Here is a 23,409-nt window from a genome sequence, read left to right as displayed (position 1 = left end):
TCTTAAATATGCCAGCAACTGTACGAGGGCTAAGACAACTTCACTACATGAATTTTGCCACCATTACTTCATACTGGGGTGAAGGAATGTTTGTAGAGGTTTAACCTCAGTTAGATAGCACTTGGATCCTGTACAGCAGCAGTGTTTCAGCCAATGTTCTTTGCACCAGAAGCAATGGGATGAAAGGATAGTATAACAACATGAATTTAACCTAATGGATACTGCTTGAGGTATTCAGTTCTGGAACTTCATGTATTTAAGAGTGAGTCTGTGTACCTGCGGCAGTCTTCTTTTTCAAAAGAAACTTACTACATCCAGCATTTGTAAGGCTTTTGAAAAAAAATCATCACGGAAAAATGATACCTTAGTAGCTCAACTGATTATATAAAGAACAAGAATTAGATTTAGTTACATTTTGCAGTTTTAAACTTTAAGCCTTGAGAAGGAAAAGTGAGAGAAACATTTAAATTGGATTATTTTAAACCCTAACTTGAGATGTTCTGTTACCCTATGATCATATTTCTGTGGTAGCCATTTGTGTTTGTGGTGTTGTACTAGAATATTGGACTCAGGAGGAATTGTCTAAGTCCTGCATGAGCAGATCCTTTGCCTTTGCTAGATACAGAAATCTTGGAGGCCATGTTGCCCTACTGAACCGTAAAATTCTAAGAAATTCAGCTCTCGGTAGGCTTTTAGGAGAGCACAATAGCTGCTGAAAATCTGGGAAATATATTGAATAGAAAGTTGTCAGAGTTTATGAATTCTCAGCTGTATTTTCTTTTATGATTAACACTTTATTTATATTAACATGTTTAGAATCTTGATTCAGTCCTTGGATTTAACTGTATAAATAGTCCTGGAGGTACTTTCTTTCGACATGCTATTCAAATATTGAGCAAAATGGTCATGCCACTGTGGGGGTAACGTAGTGTGAGGGGGAAGTAGAAACTGCTGACACAAGCTGATGAAACTATTTTCTTTGTTTCTATCAAACCTCATATATGGAGACCAGATGCTGCAGGTCTTTTGCTAGTTACAAGAAAAAAATGAAAATTGCATGATATTCCTATGTAGGTAATCACTAAAACTAGATATCCTGAAGTGACTTTGGCTGTCAGATACTGTAATGGAAATTGTACTGTGTCATACAAATTCAGTGAACTTAATATTAAATTGGGAGTTGATTTCCTTCTTTTGAATCAAATGCATTTTTTTGGTTATTTGCTGCCATGTGGACCAAGGCACTCATTCACAAGATTCCTTGTATGGGTTGGAGAGTCTGGTTTACAAGGACACCAAGCCTGGTGGGTATGCATGGTCAGTTACATTTTGCACATGCATGATGGGCAGGCAGTTTAGATTTTTAAAAGTCCCCCCCTCTGAAGCAGCCAAATGTAGAAGTGAGAAAACAGTACTTGTTTGGTAAACATCCATATATTGGTTCTAGAAATAAGATTTTAATGCATGTGGATTCAAGTGGAATCTTGCAATGGCTTAGTCCTCTTTTAATTGAGTAGCTGTTTCAGAAGATTAAGAGACCACTTAGACTTCCATCAGTCATGTTGAGCTCAAGGATGTTATAAAATGCTGACAATATTCTACTATAATTTTACAACACCATCTTTGGCTGTTTGGAGAGTAATTACCCTTACTTAATGTGTCTGGGCTTAAGGTAATGGAAGTTCAGTCTGTCTTGAAACCATACACAGACAAAATGAACTATAGCAAATTTGAGGTATTAGCATGCTTTTCCCAGCTTCTCTTCTTTTCAATTGCTATTGAGTTAGGCAAGGAAACAGCTTCCATTGAAATTCAGAGGAAATATTGTTATGTTGTACCTGCTTTGTTTTTGACTTCTGAAACCTGATTTTCAGAAAGTTACAGTTAGCCAAAATTTCTTGCTTGAGCTGTTATCCAAGCACAGGTTTAAAATGGGCTTAAATACATTTAGTTCCTCCACAGTAATGGATATAGGTAAAGAAGAGGAATATCCTGCTGCTTTAGTTTAGTCACACATGGAACTTAAAGCGTGAGACCCACAAATTCATTAGTAAGTGAAGGAAGCTGACCTTTTAAAATAACATTGATAAACCTGTAGTGTTAAAAGGAACTATCCGAAATAAAATGTTTCTATTTGTCTAGTTTTTCCTTTTTATTATTTGTATAGTGACCACCCTATCACCTTACCTGCAAGACAGGTTGAAATCTTGGCAGGCAATTCCCCTCCTTTGTTTGAACAGGCCTGCAAATGATACCAAGTTGTTCCCCACAGTTAGGTTAGGTATGCTGTTGTTCTTGCTTCCTTCTTGCTTTAGTGGGATACACCCTTCTCATGCTACAGCCCCATAAAGATAAGCACCTGCAGCACTATTGCTGGGTTATTTTCCTCTAGGTGGCCAGACAGGGGAGGGAAACAGTGCAACTCACCAAACTGGTTTGCTTTAGAATTGTGGAAAACTACGCATATAATTTAATTAATAAAATTATTGTAATTGAGTGGGTTGTAATATGCATGTAAAAAATGGAATTTAATTTCATGTAAAGCTTTTAGAATCATCATTTTTGTATGTCTCTTTTGTTGTCCTGGATTTGTTCTTTTGGAGTGCTTTCATACCATGCTGTGGGTTATCATGAGCATCTTATTGAAAGTGCTCTTTTTGGTTTTCACATACACCTATGTCTTAGCTTGCAAGTTATGTCCTTGTATGGTAGAAACCTCTTCTGGATTTATATCCCATGCTATGAGAAGTAGCTGATTGTATCCTTTACACAGCTGAAATTCTTGAAAAGCTTTTAGTGAGACCTTACTAAGCCATTATGCTTTAAGACAGGCTAAACTTTCTTCCATATTTTCTTACGCTTTCTTACATTTCTGCTTTACTAACTTGAATTTTATCCTTTTCCCAAAAATTGCTTGCACTGCAAAAGGACGTAAGCGTAAAAAGTACAAAAAGCATTTTAAGAGACCCTTTAAAGGTCGTGATCACTCAAAAGGTGGGTAACAGTTACAGCTTTTAACTTTGAGACTTCTTTTTGCTTTCTGTTTGGAGTAGTTTTTCATAGGCTTGGCTATCCATCCAGTGAGACCTTTTTGCCCCTGCTTAAAAGAGAGGATATAAATTGGAGAGAGCTCTTTTTTGTTGTTTTTCCATTCTCTGGATCCAGTGAGACTGAAGAGAGGCCTTGTTTCTCTTTGCTTGGATAGTTGTGCCTGTTCCTTCAGCTTGAGCTATCTGTAGTATTTACAGCAGAACTGCACAAATTTGGGGCACTTCACTGTGACTGTTGGAAAAAATGCATGTGCAAGTTACATCTGTCTGATTTTTGTCAGATTCAAGTAACAGGTAAAGAAAACCTGATACTGAGGCTATAGCAGTCAACAGTCCTTTTCATTGCCTTTCAGCTCTGTTGTAAATAGTTAAATAGAGTGGTATGACATATTTAAACAGGGATGAAGTTGGTGTTTTCCCCCAAGAGGATAATCATTGTCTATAAACACCAAACTGTGCAGGTTTTCAGTATTTGCATATGACTAAGAATGGGTTGCAATGTCCTGTGTGGTTTGTTGTGTATTTGCTCTTAGAGGAAGCTGCAGCTGTGCACAGTCTTGCAGTTGGAGGGAAAACTTTGTGGGAACCCAAGATAAGCTTTGCAAGGTATCAAACTGAAACTGCAGCTGGTAGCTGCATCTGGCTGCAAAAGTGTTAATGGGTTCCTTGTGCTTTAAGGTCATGGAGCTTTGATAAGGACTTCTGCTTGGGGTTTTTTTTGTGGGGTTTTTTTTTTTTTTTAGTAAGTTAATAGGAGGAAATGTGTGTTGCATGTGAAAGTGATATAATGTTTTGGTTTCTTTGAGTTCATGACTTTTTTTTCAATTGAAATCAAGTGCTCTCTTGATAAAAACTGTGTTATATCATAGTAAAGTCTTTTCATTTTTAAGCAGATTTCCTGAACCTCTCAAAGCTTTTAAAAAATTGTACATCTTGCTAAAAGAATAGAATAAAGTTAGATACCTGTGGTGTTCAGTGTGCATTGCATATGTAAAATGTTAGAAACAGTAAAAGTAAGCTGAGTCAAAACCTCTAGTCATTTTTCTCTACTTGGATAGCCATGACTATTTCTTTAGCTTGAGCCATCTGTAGCATTTCCAACAAGAATGTATAAGCTTTGTGGGCTGATTAATGGCATGTGCTGTAAACAACCAGTTTTCAAAGAGGGTCTTGAACACAGCAGTGGAGCCTGTAAAGGCAGTGAGAGGCCAAGCAGCTCATCCAGCCATACTTCAGTAAAATGCTGAGACACAGCTTGAGATGATAGAGTTATATCACTGTAATGAAGTAATGAGGGATTATAAATATTACCCCTTGCCTTGGCATGCCAAGGGTATTTAGTGCTAAGTTACACTGTCTTACTTATTTGCTTTTTGAAACCCCTAGTCAGTCATTGAGGGACTTTTATGAGGGAACCTTTTACCTTGAAAGGAGCAGGGAGGAGTATATTAATCCAAAACTTGCTGTAAGCGAAACTGTTTTGACTGAAACTGAGACACATATTTTCTTGTGGTTAAATTGTGCACAGGGAGTTAGTATCACATCTTCAGAATATGGATGTGCAGAAAAAGAAAAAAATTCAAATATATAATCTGAATAAGTGAAAACTGAAATGTTAAGTTAGAGGAAATACTGAATTTGCATTGCTGTAATCGTTGATGTAATTAAGTTCAAGATGCAATTATTACACGGAATACTGACTTTTTAAAAATTCTTGTTCTAGACAAACCAAAGGAGGAGAAGAAGGATACTTTCTTAGAAAAGCTTGCAACTCAAGTAATAAAAAATGTGCAAGTCAAAATCACAGGCATTCATGTTAAATATGAAGATGATGTAAGTAACTGGAACATACTATTCTCATTTTAAATGTGATTTCAATGCAGTTCTGATTGTCTAGTCCATAGAAAAGCTGTATTGGCCACCTTGAAAAAGTTACTGTGGTTTCTTCTGCACCTCTTCAAATAAGTTGCCCCAGATATGACTGAATGCCAGAAATATAGATATGTGAAATAGATATTCTCTTTCCCCTTGTCCAGTGCTGCCTTGCTCAGTAAATATGGGTGGTGTGTGTTCTCACATATTGGTGTGTGCAGTTGATGTACAGAGTTTTTCAGTGTCCTGGGGACAGTCCAGAATGGCAGAAGCTGGGGGGCTTACGGATGGGTCTGAAGGCAAATTGCTGAAAACACTTAAGTGATAAACAAGAACATTTGTTTATATGAACCCAACTGGTATTTCTAGTTTCACCTCCCGTCAGGAAAATGATTAAGGAGTTTGTTTTGAGATAATTGAATTTAAAAGAAAAGCACTGGGTAATAGAGTATTTCTCAAACCTTTCTTCGGGGCTGTTTTGAGAGACACTAAAGTTAAAGAGGTCAGAGGACTGCATATCATAAAGTGATATAGCTGACTGAGATGTAGTACTCTGGTTCTTATTTTTCTTCCTGTATGACAATGTCAGAATCCAAAAGAAAATTTTCAGTTTGAAACTTTTTAGTTTCAAAGTCTTTACACTACAGAGTCTTTACACTACAGCCATGTTAGTTTTGGCTTATCTTAGTGGGTTTCAGTAATGTTTCCGTTGGAGTAACTAAGCAAAGGAAGTTGCTCAGGACAGTTAGGATTTCACTCAACTTTAAATGATACATCTTTAAATTAAATAAATACCTGTTGTTTTTCTGTTTTTGTAGATCACAGACCCACAGTGTCCGATTTCCTTGGGAATGACGTTGGGCGAGCTTAGTTTACTGGTAATGTGTGTGTGAATGTGTGTTCTTGTGTGCTCAGTTTGCTTGTCTTTGGTGTGGCAGAAAGGAAAAGGACCATATTAGGAAGATGCAGTGAGAGTGTGCATACAGCTGGAAGTGGAGGCAATTTTTTATTCATACAAATAGTGCTTGCAGTTTGAGCAAGCAGAAGGAGAGAGGATTGAGGAATGTCACACTTTCTGAGACTTAGTGGATTGTTCTAATGAACTATTCTGATGAAATTATCTGTGACCTTTAAAACTGGGCAGATTATTTCCAGGCATAGTAAATGAGGGCAAACATTACATCATGATGATAAAGAATTTGGTATTTTTCCAGGCCTTTTGAGAAATGGGGAGAGAAAATTTCAGCTAACCTCTCTTTACCTCAGGTGTTAAGAATTTTATGGCTAGGATGAAGAGTTGAATATCAAAATATGAAAGTAAACGGAGAGATTTTTGTGTGTTATTTTAACGTGTGTGTATGCAGAGAAACTGGATGCATTTGTTGCTTGAAAGCATAGGATAAAACCTCAAATGTGTTAGCTAAGATGCACAAAATTACTTTTATCACTTTGAACTTTTAGACAACAAATGAGAACTGGACACCTTCCATTCTGAATGAAGCTGCAAAAATAATATACAAGGTAATGTGGTTTGGGTTTTTTCCTATGCAAGTGAAGAATGCAACTGATCTTGGAAAGTAGCAACCTGGGGCTTTAAATAAAGTTGGAAAAATAGTTTGCTTTTTGAATTCTCCTGTTTTGGTTTATTTTTGATTTGTGGTTAAATACAAGTAGAGCACAAACAACTGTTTTTATGTAAGGCATAAATTTAAATAAACTCCATGGTTTAAATAATTTCTTTTAAATGTGAATGCTGATCCCCTCATTCAATGCATTGTACAGCAAGCCTGCATGGAAACTGTGATTTCAAAGAGGTTGTCAAATTGCCATTTCCTAATCTAATTTGTATTCCTAATGTAATTGGGATTCTGGGCGCTAAGCAGTCTCTCTGTTCTCCCTGCCCTCCTCCTGAACCACCCCCCTGAGCCTGTGCAGAAAGGAGTACACAGAGATCTAAGGAATTATAGGAACAATATAGGAAGGGTTTAATAGTCCTGGCTTCTTTATTAGGCCAAGTACCAGTTTTGTGCACCCTCGCCCCTGTAATCCAGGGTCATGTTTAACAGATGTGTATGAACTTGTGCTTTAAGAACTTGCAATTCAATTATCATTTGAAAATAGCGTTGTTAGATTAAACACGTCTCGATGCTAATGGTGGATTTGCTGTCTAGTCTGCTTTTGTGTGTTTTCTATTCTCACAAATGGAAAGCTTAGTTCATAGAATGGGTTGAATACAGAGTATGCAATTTGTTGTGTGTTTTCTTTCCTGTGCAGCTTTTGTGCCTGGACAGCCTTAGTGCTTATTGGAACATACGCAGTGAAATGTATTATCATGGCTCACGTGAACAAATACTGGTAATGTAGAACAAAATGCATTAAACAGGACTATATTCTCTAGCTGTTGCAGTATTGTAGATAAAACTACAGCACACTGATTCCTACCCCACTCCTCACACTTACGGTCACCTGTATTCAGGGTCATCCATTGCACTATTGTTAATAATATTTTGAGAATCTTACTTGTTATAAACCCTATAGGGTTTAGACATGATATATTTTTGACCCATTATGTCTGTAAAGGTCTTCTGTGTGTCCTTGTACAATACTACTTGTTTACTTTTTTCCTTTGTGCTCGTCTTTTATGGATATTTTTTTTTAATTATTTTGCCCTTAACAAAATATGCACTTAACCCAGTGAGCTTGGTTCTAGCATTGAAGATTGAATCAAAACTCTGAAGTGCTTAAAACCATCCAGTTGTTTAAGAATAGCCAAGTTACTTTGACATTGCCTGTCTGTGGAACTTTTTTCTCTGAATCTCAGTCTGAAGTGAAAACACAATTTGATACATAGCTTGAATTGACTACTGCAAAGGTGTGCAAAATACAGATGCACTTAAGTTGGTCTACTCAGAGCTTAGAGAACTCTAAACAAGTAATGCTCTTCAGCAATTGCCAGACAGTATCATATCTCTTTGCAGGATCAGCTGAAAAGAGGAATTCCCTGTAGTGGTAACCAGCCTGAAGACTACCAGTACAGTAAGTGAGCTAGGAATGAGTGAGTATAACCTGTCCTGAGCATGTTAGGGTACAACAGCCTGACCTGATCCTGCAGGCACACCCATACTAACTTCCAGTTTACAAAAGTCTGAATGTAATAGAATGTATTAGGGCTTGTATATTTTTTGACTATTGCTGGGCTATCTTAATTGTTGGTAAGAATTGCATCTTGATTCTGTGGGGCTTGAGCATGCACATTATCAGGAAAAAGTGGTTAATCTATTACATGCTATGCTTTAATTATAAGTACAAAATCCATTTCAATTTTTTTTATCTTTAAGTTTTCAGACCAGTGTCAGCCTCTGCAAGACTGTATATCAACCCATATGCAGAAGTAGAACTGAAAACTCCTAAGATTGATTGTAATGTAGAAGTACAGAGAATTGTCATTGAATTCACTAAGCCACAGGTAAGTTGGTTTGATATTTATCACCCATTTCAATTTGTGATGAACTATAATTTTTTTTCACTGGAAAACATTCTTCTTAGGCATTCTTGTGTGTATATGCCAGTAGAATTTCTAAACTGCTTGGCAGTACCTCTGGGGAAAAGTGTAGGATCTTTTTCCCTCTGTGTAACAATCACTTCCTGGTGCTAAATCCTTGTACTCTGACACTCTTATCTGTGGGCCCTCTGGGGACCACCTGATCTGTATTCAGCCCTTCCAGTAGCATTCTTTTCACATGGAGAATGGGATCATGTGTAGCCTTTATCTTATTAAACTGTAACCCTGTATTAAACTTCAGAGATGCCAAAGTACAAGGAAGGGTGGGAATAAATAGAGTGTGTTGGCTTTGGCCACAAAGCCTGCTGAAGTATCAGGGAACTAATTTATATAACTCCCCAGCAGTGTTGGTGTTATCACTTATTCAGACATAACTTGCAGTTAGTTGGCTAAAGAGCTTTTTAGCTCTTACTGATGTCGAAGTGTATATTGAGTTCAGAACTGTACCAGTAAGGTTCACTAGTGTAAAGGCAGTTCTAAAATGAGGGAAACTGCATTGACAAATGAATATGGTTGGTTTGAGAAAGCCTGAGAGTTTGTGCTGAATAGGCTGATAAATCTACACATTTTTGTTGTTCTTAAGGGGTCCCAGAGGTTCATATAGTGGTGTCCTTAGAGCACGATGGGTATAGTTGGTCCACTTAATGTACTTATGAAAATGTATGGACTTAAATACCTGTGTAGTCTGAGGAATGCTGAAGGCCATGGTATACATTCAGTTCAAGCACTGCCTGCAAACAAAACCTGAACCTGTGCTAAGAAATATTTTTTTCCTATGTTTTAGTACCTCAGCATGATAGACCTGCTGGAGTCCATAGATTACATGGTTCGCAATGCACCATACAGAAGGTTTAGGCCAAATGTATGTCTCCATAAAAATGCCCAGGAATGGTAAGCTGTGTACATTCATGCTTTCTTTGGGATATGCTGGAGTTCTTCCTCTCCACTATCTTCATTCTCTTTTGTAGTTTGAAGTAGTTTTGAAACTAGATTACATGTTGATACAGTAACTTTCACAGAGCTTTGTTTAGCCCTTAAATTCAAGGGATGAAAGATCCAGTTGATGAATATGTCACTTGCTAATGTGAAGTCCCTAAAATTTGCACAACATGCTTGTGCTGTCTTTAGAGGTTAGAATGTAATTTTAGAAAGGCTAAAGAAAAAACTTAGCAAATGTAATACAAGGGAAACATGTATGTCAACTGTAATTTTTAGAGGTTTGAACTGATATGCATTTTCTTGACCTTTTTCTAAGTACTAACTGATGCTGATTATCAGAGTGCTTAAGTGCACTTAATACTGTAACAGCCTAAATTTGTAAACATTCAGAAGTCAATAATGAAGGTTTGTAGTTCTTTAGGCATTACATGTAAGCCCTCAGTCCATTTTTCAAAAGTGATGTTGAAAACATTAAAATTTTTATAAGCCAAGTTACTTAAATCACAAGTGGTAAACAAAGTGTTTGCATACTAATAAACTACCTCTGCAACCTGTAATTTGTAATGCACAAATGAACTGGGAAGTTGTTCACAAGTGTGGGATTATTGTAGGTGGAAATATGCAGGTAACAGTGTTCTTGAAGTTCATATCAGAAGATACACTCGAATGTGGTCATGGAGTAACATAAAACAGCACAGACAGCTTCTGAAGAGTTACAAAAATGTGTACAAGAACAAGCTAACACAGAGTAAACTGTCAGAAGAGACACAGAGGCAAATTCAGGTATGAATCTTTTCTCTTTGGAGGAATTATGTTTTGGTACCTCTGTGAAATAATTATTTAGATATACTTGAATGTAATCCAGGTTGATGGTTTTACAAGAGCACAAGTGGTTTGTGGAAATGTGTTTTTACTCTGAAGTTCAGTGCAACCTGTTGTGGAAAGAAAAATAAAATATTAGTAAAATGCCATATAAAACCAACTGTCTTTGGTTGAGGATTAATGATTAATGGATGCATTTAATGAAGTGCAAGAGTAATGTGGTTAAGAAAAAGAATTAGGCTGCCTAACATCAGATTTTATCTTCTAGTGAACTTTGCAGCAGGGGGTGGGAGATATACCTGTGATGGAAACGAGCAGATCTAGAAATCAATTGGAGTGTAAATGTGAAGGAGCTGGTAGAAAATTTATAGTGGAGAGCCTTTCCTAAATGTGTTTAAGAGGCAAATAATTTAATCATACATTTTCATAGGATCTAGAAAGAAAACTTGACGTCTTCAATATAATCTTAGCAAGACAACAAGCCCAAGTTGAGGTAAGGAGTCATTTTTGTTCAGTAATATTGTAACATTTCAAACAGGATTGTTTTGTCATGATAGTGTTTTTAAAAAATTGTGCTGTTGTGTATGATAGGATAGGTAGGTAAGAAGACAAGTTTCCTATCCTTCCCTGATAAGAGGAAATTGATTTCCAAACTGGAAATCAGTTCCAAAAAAGTTGAAAGGTTTTTAAATGGTACAGGATCAGTCCTCAGGTTTATAACCTACTAGGTTTAAGGAATGTAATTGCTTTTTGTATTCTTTTAAATACTGTCTTTTTGTGTAGTTCCTACCTTTTGTAGTCTAAATGCTAGAGAAATGTGTAGAAAAAACTGTCAGAAGTAAAAGTAACATGTACTTGTTTCAGTGCATGCACACAAACACACAGCCATGCCCCTCACCCTGATCTTCTTTTTGCCTGTCTAGTGAGTCAAAGTGCTCTTAGTTCCTTGTGGTGTGGTATTGCTGTCCACTAATTAAATGCATGTTCAACATGCATACATATGTGCATTATTTACAGAAAAATAGTAATACTATTAATGGTGTATTTTGTCCAATGTGTTTTAATTTCTGGTTTGTAGACAATAAGATCAGGACAAAAATTACTGAAGAAGAAAAGCACTGAAGCAGAAAAGAAAAGTGGAGGATGGTTTGGTGGTTTCTGGGGTAAAAGAGAATCTAGGAAAAAAGAAGATGAAGAATCAGCTGTACCTGAAAGTAGGTGTAGATTGTAATGCACTAATGCTTAGAGAGATTTTAAGTCTTCTTACACATTAAAAAGAAAGGGTGTTTTTGCTTCCCTCTATGCAGAAGGAGAGAATATGGCATAAGCAGTGCAATGGAGTATTGATCATTTTATAGCACTGCTTACTGAATATTGAGCTAGCAAGTAAGGCATTCTTCTGCAATGGCCATAAGGATTTCAGAACCTTGGTGAGGAAGAGTATGGCACTTACAGCTGTAGTGATAATTGGCAACAATTGGAATACTCTTTTTCTGGTGATTTGTTGTCTGGATCAGAGATTTGATGTACTAAAATCCCTGAAATCTGTTTTCACCATTGGGAGCTCTGGATGCTCTTGTAATAAAAATCATATTGATTTCTGTGCTACATATGTAACACCATATATGAAGATTCTTGTGTGTATTACTTGACAATCTGGAACTTAGTGCAAATGAAGAATCAATGAAATGTATCAGCATGACTTAAGTATAGTAGGAGACAAATGTGAGGAAAATGGTAATTGTTATTTATTAAAGTGCACATTGTGTGGATTTTTGGTTTTTAGCTATTGATGAGCTAATGACACCGGAGGAGAAAGCTAAACTTTTTACTGCTATTGGATACAGTGACAGCTCCCATCACCTTTCACTGCCAAAGCAGGTAAGCAACCTATGGGGATCATTTTAAAAAACAAACCATATAACAAATTAAGTGTAAAGATGCCTTCGGGTCTCTCAGTACCCTGAAGAAAGATGAAGGCTTCAAATGTAGATGGGAAACGTTATTTGACTTTTCTGAAGTTGCTGATTGATGCAGTCATAAAATCCGTAGATATGTGAGGAAGTCAGAACCTTGACAAGGCCAAGACTTGACATTTAGCAGCAAGAACAATAAAGGCATGCATGCTGTGTCTTCCAAAATGTAGTTATTTAATGAGATTGTAATGATTTTGGTTGGTTTAGTGAGTTCTGTACTAAATGTAGTTTAGCTATGCTTGCTTCAGGGTTTAAAAATAATTTCCTGAATGCTGAAAAGGGACAGACTATATTTCCTCTACATTTGTTGAACTGCATTATTTTATGTTAAAGAAATGACTGGTAAACATTGAATAAAGTAAAGACTCTGTACTCTGCTTTCTGCATAGGGATGTGTTTCTAATCTTAGTTGACTGGAAGAACTTAGACACGTTTCAGTTCATTTAAATGAGGAGTTCTGAAAAATTATTCCTATTGGGATGACTAATTTCAGTTTCCTCTCTTCTTCTCACTAGTATGTTGCCCATGTTGTGACACTGAAGCTGTTAAGCACTTCTCTTACAATTAAAGAAGACAAGAATGTGGCAGAAACTCTTAAAGTGCAGATAATTGATCTGAGTACCAAAATATCACAGCGCCCAGGAGCACAAGCCATTAAGTAATTGGATTGGTATTTCCTTTTTGTAGAAGCATCTTTGCCCCTCCTCACCCCACTCCCCCCTGCCTCTCAAATTTTTTCTTGGGTAGTGTGTTATGTTGTATATTGTCTTGTAAATTTGTGGGTATTCTGTAGTTGTACTCTGTTGTAAATAATACAATTTGATGAATAACATAGAATGGAATGAAGAAGGAAGTGCTTCTTTCTTGAATCTGAGTGTTGAAGTGCTGAATGTGACTTTTGGGAATTAATAGGCAAGCAGTGTGAAATGGTGTGGCCAGCAGACTCCAGCCAAGCTACTGAATGTGTTACTACCTACAGGAATGAAAAATTATGTCTGTGTGCTGTGGGTGGGAGATCAGCCAGAATGTCAGACACTGAGACCTTCCTGTGTTTTAAGAGAGGGCACACCAGAAATATTAAACAAAAATTACTGGATTACACAGTCAATGAATAAGATTTCTAATGTCTGGAAAATGAGTCTGTATGCTTTTTGCTTTCATTTGCAGTTCCTTCAGTTCTAAGTTAATGCATAAAATCATCAGCTCAGCCACTGACTCTTAAAATATTTTTGCTAAAAAACATTATGGGGAGTTTTCAAGAAAACACAACAAGAAACAAAAAGAGCTTTGACATTATTTTACATAACTGTTTTCCATGTAAATTAGTTTGCAAGACTGAAGCAGTAGAACAGATACTCTTAGCAATGTTAGGTTTCTGTCACAAAGGTAATTAAGTTATCTCAATAGAGCCAGGCATGTGACGCTGATTATGGCCAATCTGTGTTGCTTCCCAAAGTCAGGGATTTCGTTGGTGGAGACACAGGCCTGATAAACTGAAAATCAGTTTTTCATCTAATAGCTACTCTAGGAATGAATGAAGTTGGTGTGGTTTGGTTCAATGGCTTTCTTCAGAGGTGTTTTCCTACAGACTCCACTTAAGACTATTGTTAGGGCAGCTGTCAATACAGAATTCCCATTTGCGCCAAAACAATTCTGTAACTGCTTTTAAATCTGTACGTAGTAGTTAACATTCCTACACTTTTTATTTATGTACCATAAATATTCTGCCTTTCTTTTCTCTTGCAGCTGATCCTAACACTAACCTAAGTATTTTTACTATTCATTGTCTTTAGGGTTGAAGCAAAGCTTGAAAACTGGTATGTTACAGGCCTGAGGCAAGACAACATTGTGCCATCTCTTGTGGCTTCCATAGGGGATAGCAGGTCTTCTCTGCTTCAGATAGAGTTTAATGTTAACCCAGAGGACAGTACAGCTGACCAGAGCCTTACTATTGAATCACAGCCTGTGGAAATCAAATATGATGCGGTGAGTAATAACCAAAACTCTCAGCTACTTCTGAGTCCTCTTTCTCTGCTGTTATTCTCTTTGCCCTGTCCAGATCTCATTTTGAGTTTTTATTGAGTGACTTATATGTATATTGCTAATTCTTTTCTTTTTTCCCCCTTTTTTTTTCTTTAAGAGAACAATAAATGCAATGGTAGAATTCTTTCAGACAAGTAAGGGAATGGATCTTGAAAGATTAACAACAGCCACATTAATGAAGCTGGAAGAAATCAAGGAAAGAACTGCCACAGGTAAGAGTAACAAAGGTCAATGAAGGTGAACTCTTGAATGTGTTAAAATGTTTCAATATGATTAACCAAACACTTGGCTTACTCTTTCATTAGCGGCCAAATAGTATGATTGAGAATTTTCCTTGCGTTGGTGCCCTTGTTTCAGCTGGGATTAAGTTAATTTCTTCTCACTTGGTTACTTGAAAATTCAGTGGATGTTTTGTTCGAAGGAGCATAGAGTTTAGTGAGAAATCAGTAGAATGCTACAAAAGTAAGTCTTGACTCAGGAGGCTTTATCTTTCAGATAATGTCTTTTTGTGCTGACTGGTACAGTTGTTCCACTTGTGAATAGCATTTGCATCTCAATGCCCTTTCCTTTTTGTTTAAGGATTGGTTCATATTATCGAAATGAGGAAAGTCCTTGACTTGAAGATTAATCTGAAACCTTCCTACCTTGTGATTCCACAGACGGGTTTCTACCATGAAAATTCAGATTTGCTGATTTTGGACTTTGGTACATTTCAGGTATGTAAATGACCTCTTATAAGCTCTGAGGGAGTAAATACTCTCTTTTAACAGCTGTCAGCTGGAACCATCTTGCTTTCAGAAGGCAAGGTGATCATCTGTGTAAATGTGTTATTAACTTACTGTATTTCTTGCCAAATAAATTTGGGTCATCAGTTTGATCAGAGTTGTTAGGTGATCTTTGACATCCTTGTACAAGTTAATCCTCCCCAGGAAACATGTTCATATTGTAATCATGATTGTAGCAACTTATCATTTGGTATCTTTCATTTCTTCAACAGAACACATGAATTTTTGTTTCCTTTTTTGTGAAATGATACCCTTTAATTAACAAAAAATAATATTTTTTTCTCTTGAAGTTTGAAAATTGATTCACTTGTTTCTATAAAATTGAAAGATTGCAATCATTTATCTTGATTTAATGACTGATTGATATTTATTTTAAAGTCCATAAGTAAAATTATAAACTAATGAAAAATTTTTTTTGCATAGCTTGAATTAAGCAGATTGATAGAATTAGCAACAAAAAAATCTACTTATCAAGAATAAGTGAAGTATGAAATTATTTAAGATATTTTCTCTGTATGAGTCCAAATGTCAATTATTAACTCCTATGAGTCATCTTTTCATCTTCACTAGAGCATGTCTGTTTTAAAGATTTAACTTTCTCTTGTTTGTGTTTAGTTGAACAGCATAAATCAAGGCAGTAGTGAAGCTTCTACCTTTTCATCTTTAGAGGAGATTATGGACAAAGCTTATGACAAATTTGATGTGAAAATTAAAAACGTGCAACTTCTTTTTGGAAGAACAGGTAAAAAAACCAACATAGCTGCTGCTTGTGCAAAAGATTGTCAAAGGCTACCTACCTATAACAAATGAATCATTAATTAAAAGAAAAAAAAGACAAACTAAAATCAGTAGTTAATGAAAAGATAGGTTATAATACACATGTTTGGTGTCAAACTTTGACAAAGTTGATTAGTTTCTCTTCAAACAGCTGCTCCCTTTTTTGTTTGGACTGGTGCACCACCTCTTTACTGTGATGATAGCAGGGAATGTAAATGAATAGAACTGTTATGTTTTCCATCATATGCAGGAAAAGCACAGCTAAAAATTTGCCTTAGTACTTCACTCGAACTTAAATTTGTGTAATAACAGAATGCTATGTTGCTGTTTTATCTTTATCTCTGTATCTGTCTATCCATCTGTTTCTCAAGGGTTCAGTGTAGATATATCTTGTAGTGTAGAATTGGGTTGAAGGCCATAAAGGCTGTAGTGTTTACAAATTGGATTAAAAGCTCTTGAAATACTTGACCCAAGTTGTTTTCATTTTCTCTGGTTGGTGAGTGGGTTTTTTTACTATCCTAGTGACAGCATTTTGGTTACTTTCCTGATGCCTTAATTAAAGCTAGCAAGTGATGGTTTTTTCATCTAAATTTGCTGGACATTTTCAGGTGAAGATTGGAAAAAGGCTCGTTTTCAACATCCATCAACTTTGCACATTTTGCAGCCTATGGATATTCATGTTCAGTTAGCAAAATCAATGGTGGAAAGAGATTCCAGGATGGCAAGGTAATACATTAACATTGAAAAGACTCATTTACAATTACTGTGTGCTTAAAGAAAAGAAAACTGTGTTTTCTCTAAAGGGTCAGTTTCACTTTGCAATTTAAAAGTATTAAATAAGAAACAGAAATAAGTTACTACTGTTGGCAAAATCTTTTGTGGGTAGTAGTTCCCTGGACCCTTTGCTGTTTACTAACTACTGCTTAAATTAAGTCCAAGCCCTCTTTTAATGCAGAATCCCTGGCTTTAGTGTGATGTGATCTTTATATATGAGTATCCATATTGGTAAGATTTAAATCAAGAATTGGTACCTTTTTGTATACTAGTTTAATCAGTTTGCTTTTTTAAAAAAAGATTTAAAGTGTCAGGAGGACTTCCTTTGGTGCATGTCAGACTCTCGGACCAGAAAATCAAGGCAATCTTTGATCTGATTGATAGCATTCCACTGCCTCAGAAATCATCTGTGTCAATTCCAAGCACAAAGGTAAGCTGACTGCAACTAAGACAACCTAAAAAAACCCCAAACAAACAAAAAAAACCCCAAAAATACAAAAAAACCCAAAACAACAAAAACAAAAAACCCAAACCAAAAAACATTGCTAGTGTCTTCACTGATTTACCATGAGAACATTCTGGGCTTCCGAACTGTGTTGACTATTTTTCTCTTTTCCTTCCCTCCAGGTACCAGCTATTCCCACAATTCCTGTTGTTGGTAAAGGGTTACTTAATACACCCCAGTTGCTAGCAGAAATGGTGTCAGGTAAGAAGCTACAGGTGTGTCTTTGTAAAGGTAGCTGGCCATGACTTAGAGAATAGCTAATATTTTCATGCTGTTACTGATGTTAAAACATAACAACAACAGAGATGAGCATGATAGGTCATGTCTACCCTCAAGTGCAAAAGAAGATTTGATTAAGATGCTGATGTTACCTCAGAATAATAAACTTCTACTAAAAAGCAAATCAGCTTTTTTTTGATAATTAATATTATGCATAAGCAGCGTCTTCAAATGAGTGAACTGTGAATACCAACTGTATCAGGTTGTTCTGACTGTTATGCATTAGCAAAGCTCTCCTATTCCTGAAAAGGCAGAACTAGAGTAACACAATTCTTGGAAATTACTGTATTGACACTGTGGATTTGAGCATTTATTTCCATGGCTGCTCTAGAGGAGAACTTTCCTGTCATGGAACCTGGGACATTTGTTTCCTGGAGCTTCCCTTATTACTTTCTTATGTGTACTTGAATGTCTAATGATGCCTCTAGACTCTAGTGCTGTCCTTAATAGGGCTTTAATTTTGTTCACTTCTCATCCGGTGGGTCGGAGAGCAGTATAGATCTAAAGTATACTTCGTCAGGTTATGTTTAAACTGCTCATGCAGTTAAAAATGCAATTGGAATGGGAAAGAGAAAGTGGGATATTGACCCCTGTTTCTGGGAAAAGTTTACTGAGGAAGTCATTTCACTTCTGTAGATTCTGAAGAAGAATATTTTGATTTTGATGAGTGCTCTGAACCAACTGAGAGTTCAGTAATTAAAGGAGAAGAAATAAGAAAAGAGGAGCCTGCTGAGGAGGAACTGACAGACCTTCAGCTGAAGTTTGAAATTAAAGAAGTATGTCTGTAATTCTATTTTCATCTACCTAAAGAATACTTAAAAAAAAATCCTATATTCATTTACCAGTGTTTTCCAGATTAGTGGATGCAAGAACATAATCACCAAAAAAAAAAAATACATAATATTTTTATGCATGAGTTACTTCTTACCTGTATGTGATGCATATAAAGAAAACATAATACGTACACACAGATAAGTATGTATAAAAAAAGAGGGAAAAATTTCCTTATTGGAGTATTTCAGTAGAAAAAAATAGTACCAAGTCATAACTAGGCGATAGGGAGTGGGAATTTTGCATGGAAGGACAAAGTCATTACTCAGGCGTCTCTCTTGCAAAGAGAAAATCCCTAAATATTTTTGATATCTATATTTTCCCCATCAAACAATCACTTTCCTTTCTATTTTTATGCTTTTAAGTCTGTAATAAAAATAATGCATCCAACAAAGCATAGAGGAAATTAATTTTGCACTTCTTTGGTTGTTGGTTTAAATGGTGAGAATACTACATGTGGAAAGATGGTATAACTGTATTTCTTGCTTATCCAGGTTTTAGTAGAACTCACCAGGCAAAAGAAAACTGAGGAAACAGTACTAGTATTTGATGTAATGCATCTTGGGACAGAAGCTACTGCCAAAACCTATAATTTAGCAGCTGTATCTTATTTGAAGAAAATAAGCTTGGATTACTATGGAAGTGGAGGTAATAAGCAATGGCAGAGAAGTAGACTTGTGTGTGTAGCAGTTGGTCTGAAACTGTGGCTCTCCTGTGCTTTGTGCTCCCTGAAATGCAAATGTTGTAGTTTCCCAGTCACTGTGCAGCTGTCCGTTGGCAGTGCTTGTGTCACTGGTGCAGCTGATAAACTCTGGACTCTCACCATAAAGCTTATGGGATAAATAAATAGCTTAGAGCTCAGTCTGTGGATGGAGAAGGGATTTGCCATTTTGAACTTAGCACAGAGGAACCAGTGACTCATATTTGATGGTGCAATGTGTTTTTAACAAATGGTATTGAAAGATAATCCATGCCTTCAAGGCACAAAGTGTTTGGTTTTATGAAAGAACAGAAATTATCTTAATTCTTGGTTATCTCATGTGGTATTTTACAGGTAAAAAAGCACCCATTCATCTAATTAGTTCCTCTGACAAGCCTGGCTTAGACCTTCTGAAGGTGGAATATGTCAAGGTATACACAATGTTTGCTAAAATTATTTTTAAAGCACTTCTACATATTCTTAATATATAGTCTGTAGTCTTAAACCTACTTTTCAGAGTTAGTTGAGTTGGTTTATATCTTCTGGTTGGAATTAATATTAACTTTCATGCAAATCATTATTTTCAGGCTGACAAAAATGGGCCACAGTTTCAGACAATTTTTGACAACACTGAACAGATGATTCAAGTGAGTGTGAGATTTTATTGCTTTTTTTCTTTTGGTTTGCTTGCTCAGAACAGAGGAATCAGTAAGAGTTGTTTTACTTTCCTGTTTTCCTGCCTTTCACCTTTTGGACTGCTTGGTGGATTTATTGAGGAATAACCTTATTCTAAATATCTACATGTCAGCCCCCTGCCATTTACCCATTCTGGTAGTACTGTTATTGCAGGAGCATTCAAGCCCAAGGCTGTGTTTGACAAAGTTAATTTTGTATCACTGTTTTTGTACTGAGGAGGTTATAGGTTGGCAGTTACAGCTGTAACAGCTGGGTTGTTGCTAGGTTTTCTTATTTTCTAAGCTTACCCCCTTTCTGCTTTACAGGAAGCTTTTTCCTTTATGATTTGTTTCTTCTCACACATGCAGCTTTTCTATTTCTAAGAAATGGTTCTGTTGCACTGGGTGCTTTGGCACCTCAGTCCAGCCCTTACACTTTAAAGTTATTGTTTGGTCATATGGAGTCTCATGTTTTCAACAGGTAACTTTTTCATCACTGAACCTCCTATTGCATACAGAGGCCCTTATGTCTGCTGTCAGTTTTCTAACAGCTGTTAGTCCATCAGGCAGTGAAAGAAGGGGGGAGACACCATCTAAAGAAGAAAAGCAAGAAGATGACAATAGATTGAAGAAAGGTACAGTTGTGATTGTCCAAACGATGGTGCTAGAAGGATGTGTTGCGTGCTGGCGGAGCAAATCCAGAGAAACATGATTCACTTTGTGAAATAAAGATGAAAGTGAAAACATGACTTGTGGATACCTTGAAAATCCCACCTTCTCTTATTTCTAGTGTCTAGACCTTCCAAGGATAAGGATGTGTTTGACTTCAAGCTTTTTGCCAAGCTGGATGCTTTCTGTTTAAATATTTGTGATGAAAAAAAGAACATTGCAGAGATCAAGATACAAGGTATTAAATTCTTTATTAGTAGTAACTGTTCTGATACTTTAGTTTCAAAGCAACTGCTAATAATTGGACTAAAATAGAAGGTGTAAATGTGCAGCATCTGCATCTGTTTACTTATTTATGTATTTATTGTCATCTGTGCAAAAGGGGCTTGTAATCTTGTTTTCAAAGTCAGCCTTCAAGTCTGTCATGATGTTTTGGCCTCCATCTAGAAATGTGTGCTGTGTTATTACTCAGGTAATTAGGTTGACGCTTTGAAGGAGTTTGATTATGGGTGGCTTTTCATGTTGTACTGAGCTTTGGATATTTTTCTGGTATACCTGAGTTATTTAGGATAAAAAGCTGCTTTAAAATGTTTTCTTTAGTTTTTAATATTGGGGTTTGTTTGGGTTCCTTGTTTTGGTTTTGTTTTTTTGATTGGTTTTACACCTCAGAAAGGCTATAAATAATTCTTTGGGAAAGATGGGAGTGGAGGGGAGTTTAACTTCTGACTAAAACTGCTGTCCTCATAGCTGCCAACACTCTCTTATTGTGAATATTTAAGCAAGTGTGATATACAAGATTATGTAGTGCAGTTCATAAAGTCTTTTTCTTGTGTCTGTCTAAATCATATAATGTATTCACAGAAGATTATGCAATAGTATTGTATTCAAATTATTATGGTTACTTCTTTCCTGATAGAAAAGCTCAATCAACTCACTCAATAGCTTGGTTATTAAGAATTATTGTTTGAGTATTTTTCTATGAATAGTAGCTCAGTTATTTCCAGAGATGATTGATAATGAGACAGTATCTGTATCAGAAATATTTCTGTTTTGTTTTGATCAAAGCTGTAGTACCATCACATTTTTAAAGCTTAGTAACTTTTCCTCACCTCCTCCACTGGTGTCCCCGCCCTGAAAATAAGTGTTACTTCTGCTATGCAAGATTCTGTTTCTATTTTTGTACTTTGCAGGTCTTGACTCATCTCTTTGCCTTCAGCCAAGTCACACTGTATTCTTTGCCCGACTTAAAGACATAGTTGTCACAGATGTTGATTCAAGGACCCTCCATAAAAAAGTACTCAACTACAAGATTTTAACTTTTACTTGATTCTTGGTTAGTTTGATGTGTATAAAAGTGAAATGTAATACATAGTCCACTCTTCTAAAAATATTGTCATGAATAAGTATTTTCAAATAAGATACATCTTAAAGAATAATTTTCATGTTGCAAGAATGGATGTCTAAAAGGATTAGAAAAAGTAGTAATTTAATTTGTAGTCTGATAGGCTGATGGTATCTTTAGTTCTTTGTGTTAAGTATCTTTCTAGAAGCTGCTGATGGCTGTAGGTGCTTTTTCTCTCTTTCTAGGCTGTGTCTATAGTGGGGGATGAGGTTTTCAGTTTCAATCTGACATTAAATCCTCATGCTACTGAGGGAGAAGCCTACACTGACATGTCCAAAGTGGATGGTACTGTATGTTTGAAAGTGGGCTGTATTCAGCTGGTGTACCTTCACAAGTTTCACATGTCTCTCCTGGTGAGTCTTACTTGCCTTTGTATGTTTCTGCAGCATTCTCAGATCAACCTTTCAGGCTGTGCCCTCAGTGCAAGTGGTAGCTTCAGTTTCTGAAAGAGAAGGGATATTAATTTTTCCTATATGGTAATGAAAAACTTGGCTAAGTAACTGGTTTAAATTTCAAGAAACTAATGCAATGAAAGTGGGTCACTTCCCACCCTCAGCTTTGGGAATAGAGCAAAACTTGGCTTACCCCAAATTGAGGTAGTTTGGGGATTTTATGTTTTCTGCCCTTTCTACCCTAGGAAAATTCTGAGTTCCTTGCAATCAGAGCTAACAGAAGAAGCAAATCTTTCTGCAATGTAGATGTCATGATGCCTGCAAATTAACTAGTGTAAATATTAGTGTGTTCAGGTACCCTAATGATGGCTTTGTCAATAGAGCACCAGTGGGTTTCCTCTCCTTCCATAGGTTCTTTAATAGGAATTCAATAATATTCACTGAGGGCAAGAGGGGCTTTCAAAATTGTGTCCCTAAAAGCTAATGAGCTAAGGAGCCTTGCAGCTAAGGAAAGAGGGAAAAATAGAGACAAGTTCAAAATAAATGGATTGTACTGGTTAGTACTTCTTTGACCCTCTCTTAGAGGTCATAGCAGAAGGCACTCAGTTGTCTTTACCCATGGAAAGTTCAACACAGTAGGCAGCATAATTGGTGGATGATGTTGGTTGCGGTTGATTTGAAAAACGAGGAAGTGACTTAGGAAAATGTCTATGAAAAGTTTTTTAATCATTTTGTCCAACTGCACTTCTAGACCTTCTTGAACAACTTCCAGACAGCTAAGGAGGCACTGAGTGCTGCTACAGTCCAAGCTGCAGAAAAGGCTGCTACAAGTGTGAAAGACCTGGCTGAAAGGAGTTTCCGGCTTGCAATGGACATTCACTTGAAAGCACCAGTTATAGTTATCCCCCAGTCCTCCATTTCCCCCAATGCAATAGTAATAGATCTTGGCTTGATTAAGGTTCAGAACCAGTTTGTCTTGGTGTCCCCAGAAGGCAATTCACTCCCTCCAGTCATTGACAAAATGGATGTGCAGCTGACAAAGCTGAAACTGTCAAGGTACAGTGCACTTTACTAAGTAATGCCTTACCTAATTGCTAATATTAATACTCTGTAGGACATTAACGTACTTGCCTAGAAACCATGGTTGGTGCTAGTGTCAAATATTTGGTGGTAAAATGCTAGCCCGTTATCTTAAGAGCAATTAAATCAGTAATAAAATCAGAAACTGTTCTGCTCAGGGAAGTGTTTAAGCCGTAAGATGTGTTACATTGGAGATTTTAAGATTTTACTTTGAGAATCTGACATGTGACTTCCAACTTCCCAACTGTTCTCTTTTTTATTCTTCCCTGTGTTTCAA

At 36.5% G+C, this 23,409-nt stretch overlaps 1 protein-coding gene across 2 annotated transcripts in view; it reads left to right on the top strand.

The window, feature by feature from the left end:
* VPS13C (vacuolar protein sorting 13 homolog C) overlaps positions 1 to 23,409 on the top strand; it is a 74,099-nt gene that overhangs the window by 5,493 nt on the left and 45,197 nt on the right. For both annotated transcript variants that reach the window (XM_085070850.1, XM_085070851.1), the window contains exons 6-33: positions 4,774 to 4,883; positions 5,741 to 5,800; positions 6,384 to 6,443; positions 7,197 to 7,277; positions 7,901 to 7,958; positions 8,261 to 8,388; positions 9,269 to 9,375; positions 10,035 to 10,206; positions 10,676 to 10,738; positions 11,324 to 11,459; positions 12,032 to 12,126; positions 12,737 to 12,879; positions 14,015 to 14,207; positions 14,362 to 14,476; positions 14,844 to 14,980; positions 15,665 to 15,791; positions 16,435 to 16,552; positions 16,901 to 17,030; positions 17,228 to 17,306; positions 18,021 to 18,160; positions 18,710 to 18,863; positions 19,270 to 19,346; positions 19,503 to 19,562; positions 20,071 to 20,224; positions 20,380 to 20,496; positions 21,449 to 21,552; positions 21,846 to 22,013; positions 22,804 to 23,108. In XM_085070850.1, the coding sequence (XP_084926976.1) occupies positions 4,774 to 4,883; positions 5,741 to 5,800; positions 6,384 to 6,443; positions 7,197 to 7,277; positions 7,901 to 7,958; positions 8,261 to 8,388; positions 9,269 to 9,375; positions 10,035 to 10,206; positions 10,676 to 10,738; positions 11,324 to 11,459; positions 12,032 to 12,126; positions 12,737 to 12,879; positions 14,015 to 14,207; positions 14,362 to 14,476; positions 14,844 to 14,980; positions 15,665 to 15,791; positions 16,435 to 16,552; positions 16,901 to 17,030; positions 17,228 to 17,306; positions 18,021 to 18,160; positions 18,710 to 18,863; positions 19,270 to 19,346; positions 19,503 to 19,562; positions 20,071 to 20,224; positions 20,380 to 20,496; positions 21,449 to 21,552; positions 21,846 to 22,013; positions 22,804 to 23,108 (3,391 nt within the window). The remainder of the gene's footprint in view (positions 1 to 4,773; positions 4,884 to 5,740; positions 5,801 to 6,383; positions 6,444 to 7,196; positions 7,278 to 7,900; positions 7,959 to 8,260; positions 8,389 to 9,268; positions 9,376 to 10,034; positions 10,207 to 10,675; positions 10,739 to 11,323; positions 11,460 to 12,031; positions 12,127 to 12,736; positions 12,880 to 14,014; positions 14,208 to 14,361; positions 14,477 to 14,843; positions 14,981 to 15,664; positions 15,792 to 16,434; positions 16,553 to 16,900; positions 17,031 to 17,227; positions 17,307 to 18,020; positions 18,161 to 18,709; positions 18,864 to 19,269; positions 19,347 to 19,502; positions 19,563 to 20,070; positions 20,225 to 20,379; positions 20,497 to 21,448; positions 21,553 to 21,845; positions 22,014 to 22,803; positions 23,109 to 23,409) is intronic.

This window comes from Lichenostomus cassidix, chromosome 10 (genome assembly GCF_008360975.1).
Source record: "Lichenostomus cassidix isolate B80296 chromosome 10, HeHo_3.0, whole genome shotgun sequence".
NCBI classification, from domain to species: domain Eukaryota; kingdom Metazoa; phylum Chordata; class Aves; order Passeriformes; family Meliphagidae; genus Lichenostomus; species Lichenostomus cassidix.
The sequence above is the reverse complement of the archived record's forward strand: the minus strand, read 5'-3'. Positions and strand labels throughout refer to the sequence as shown.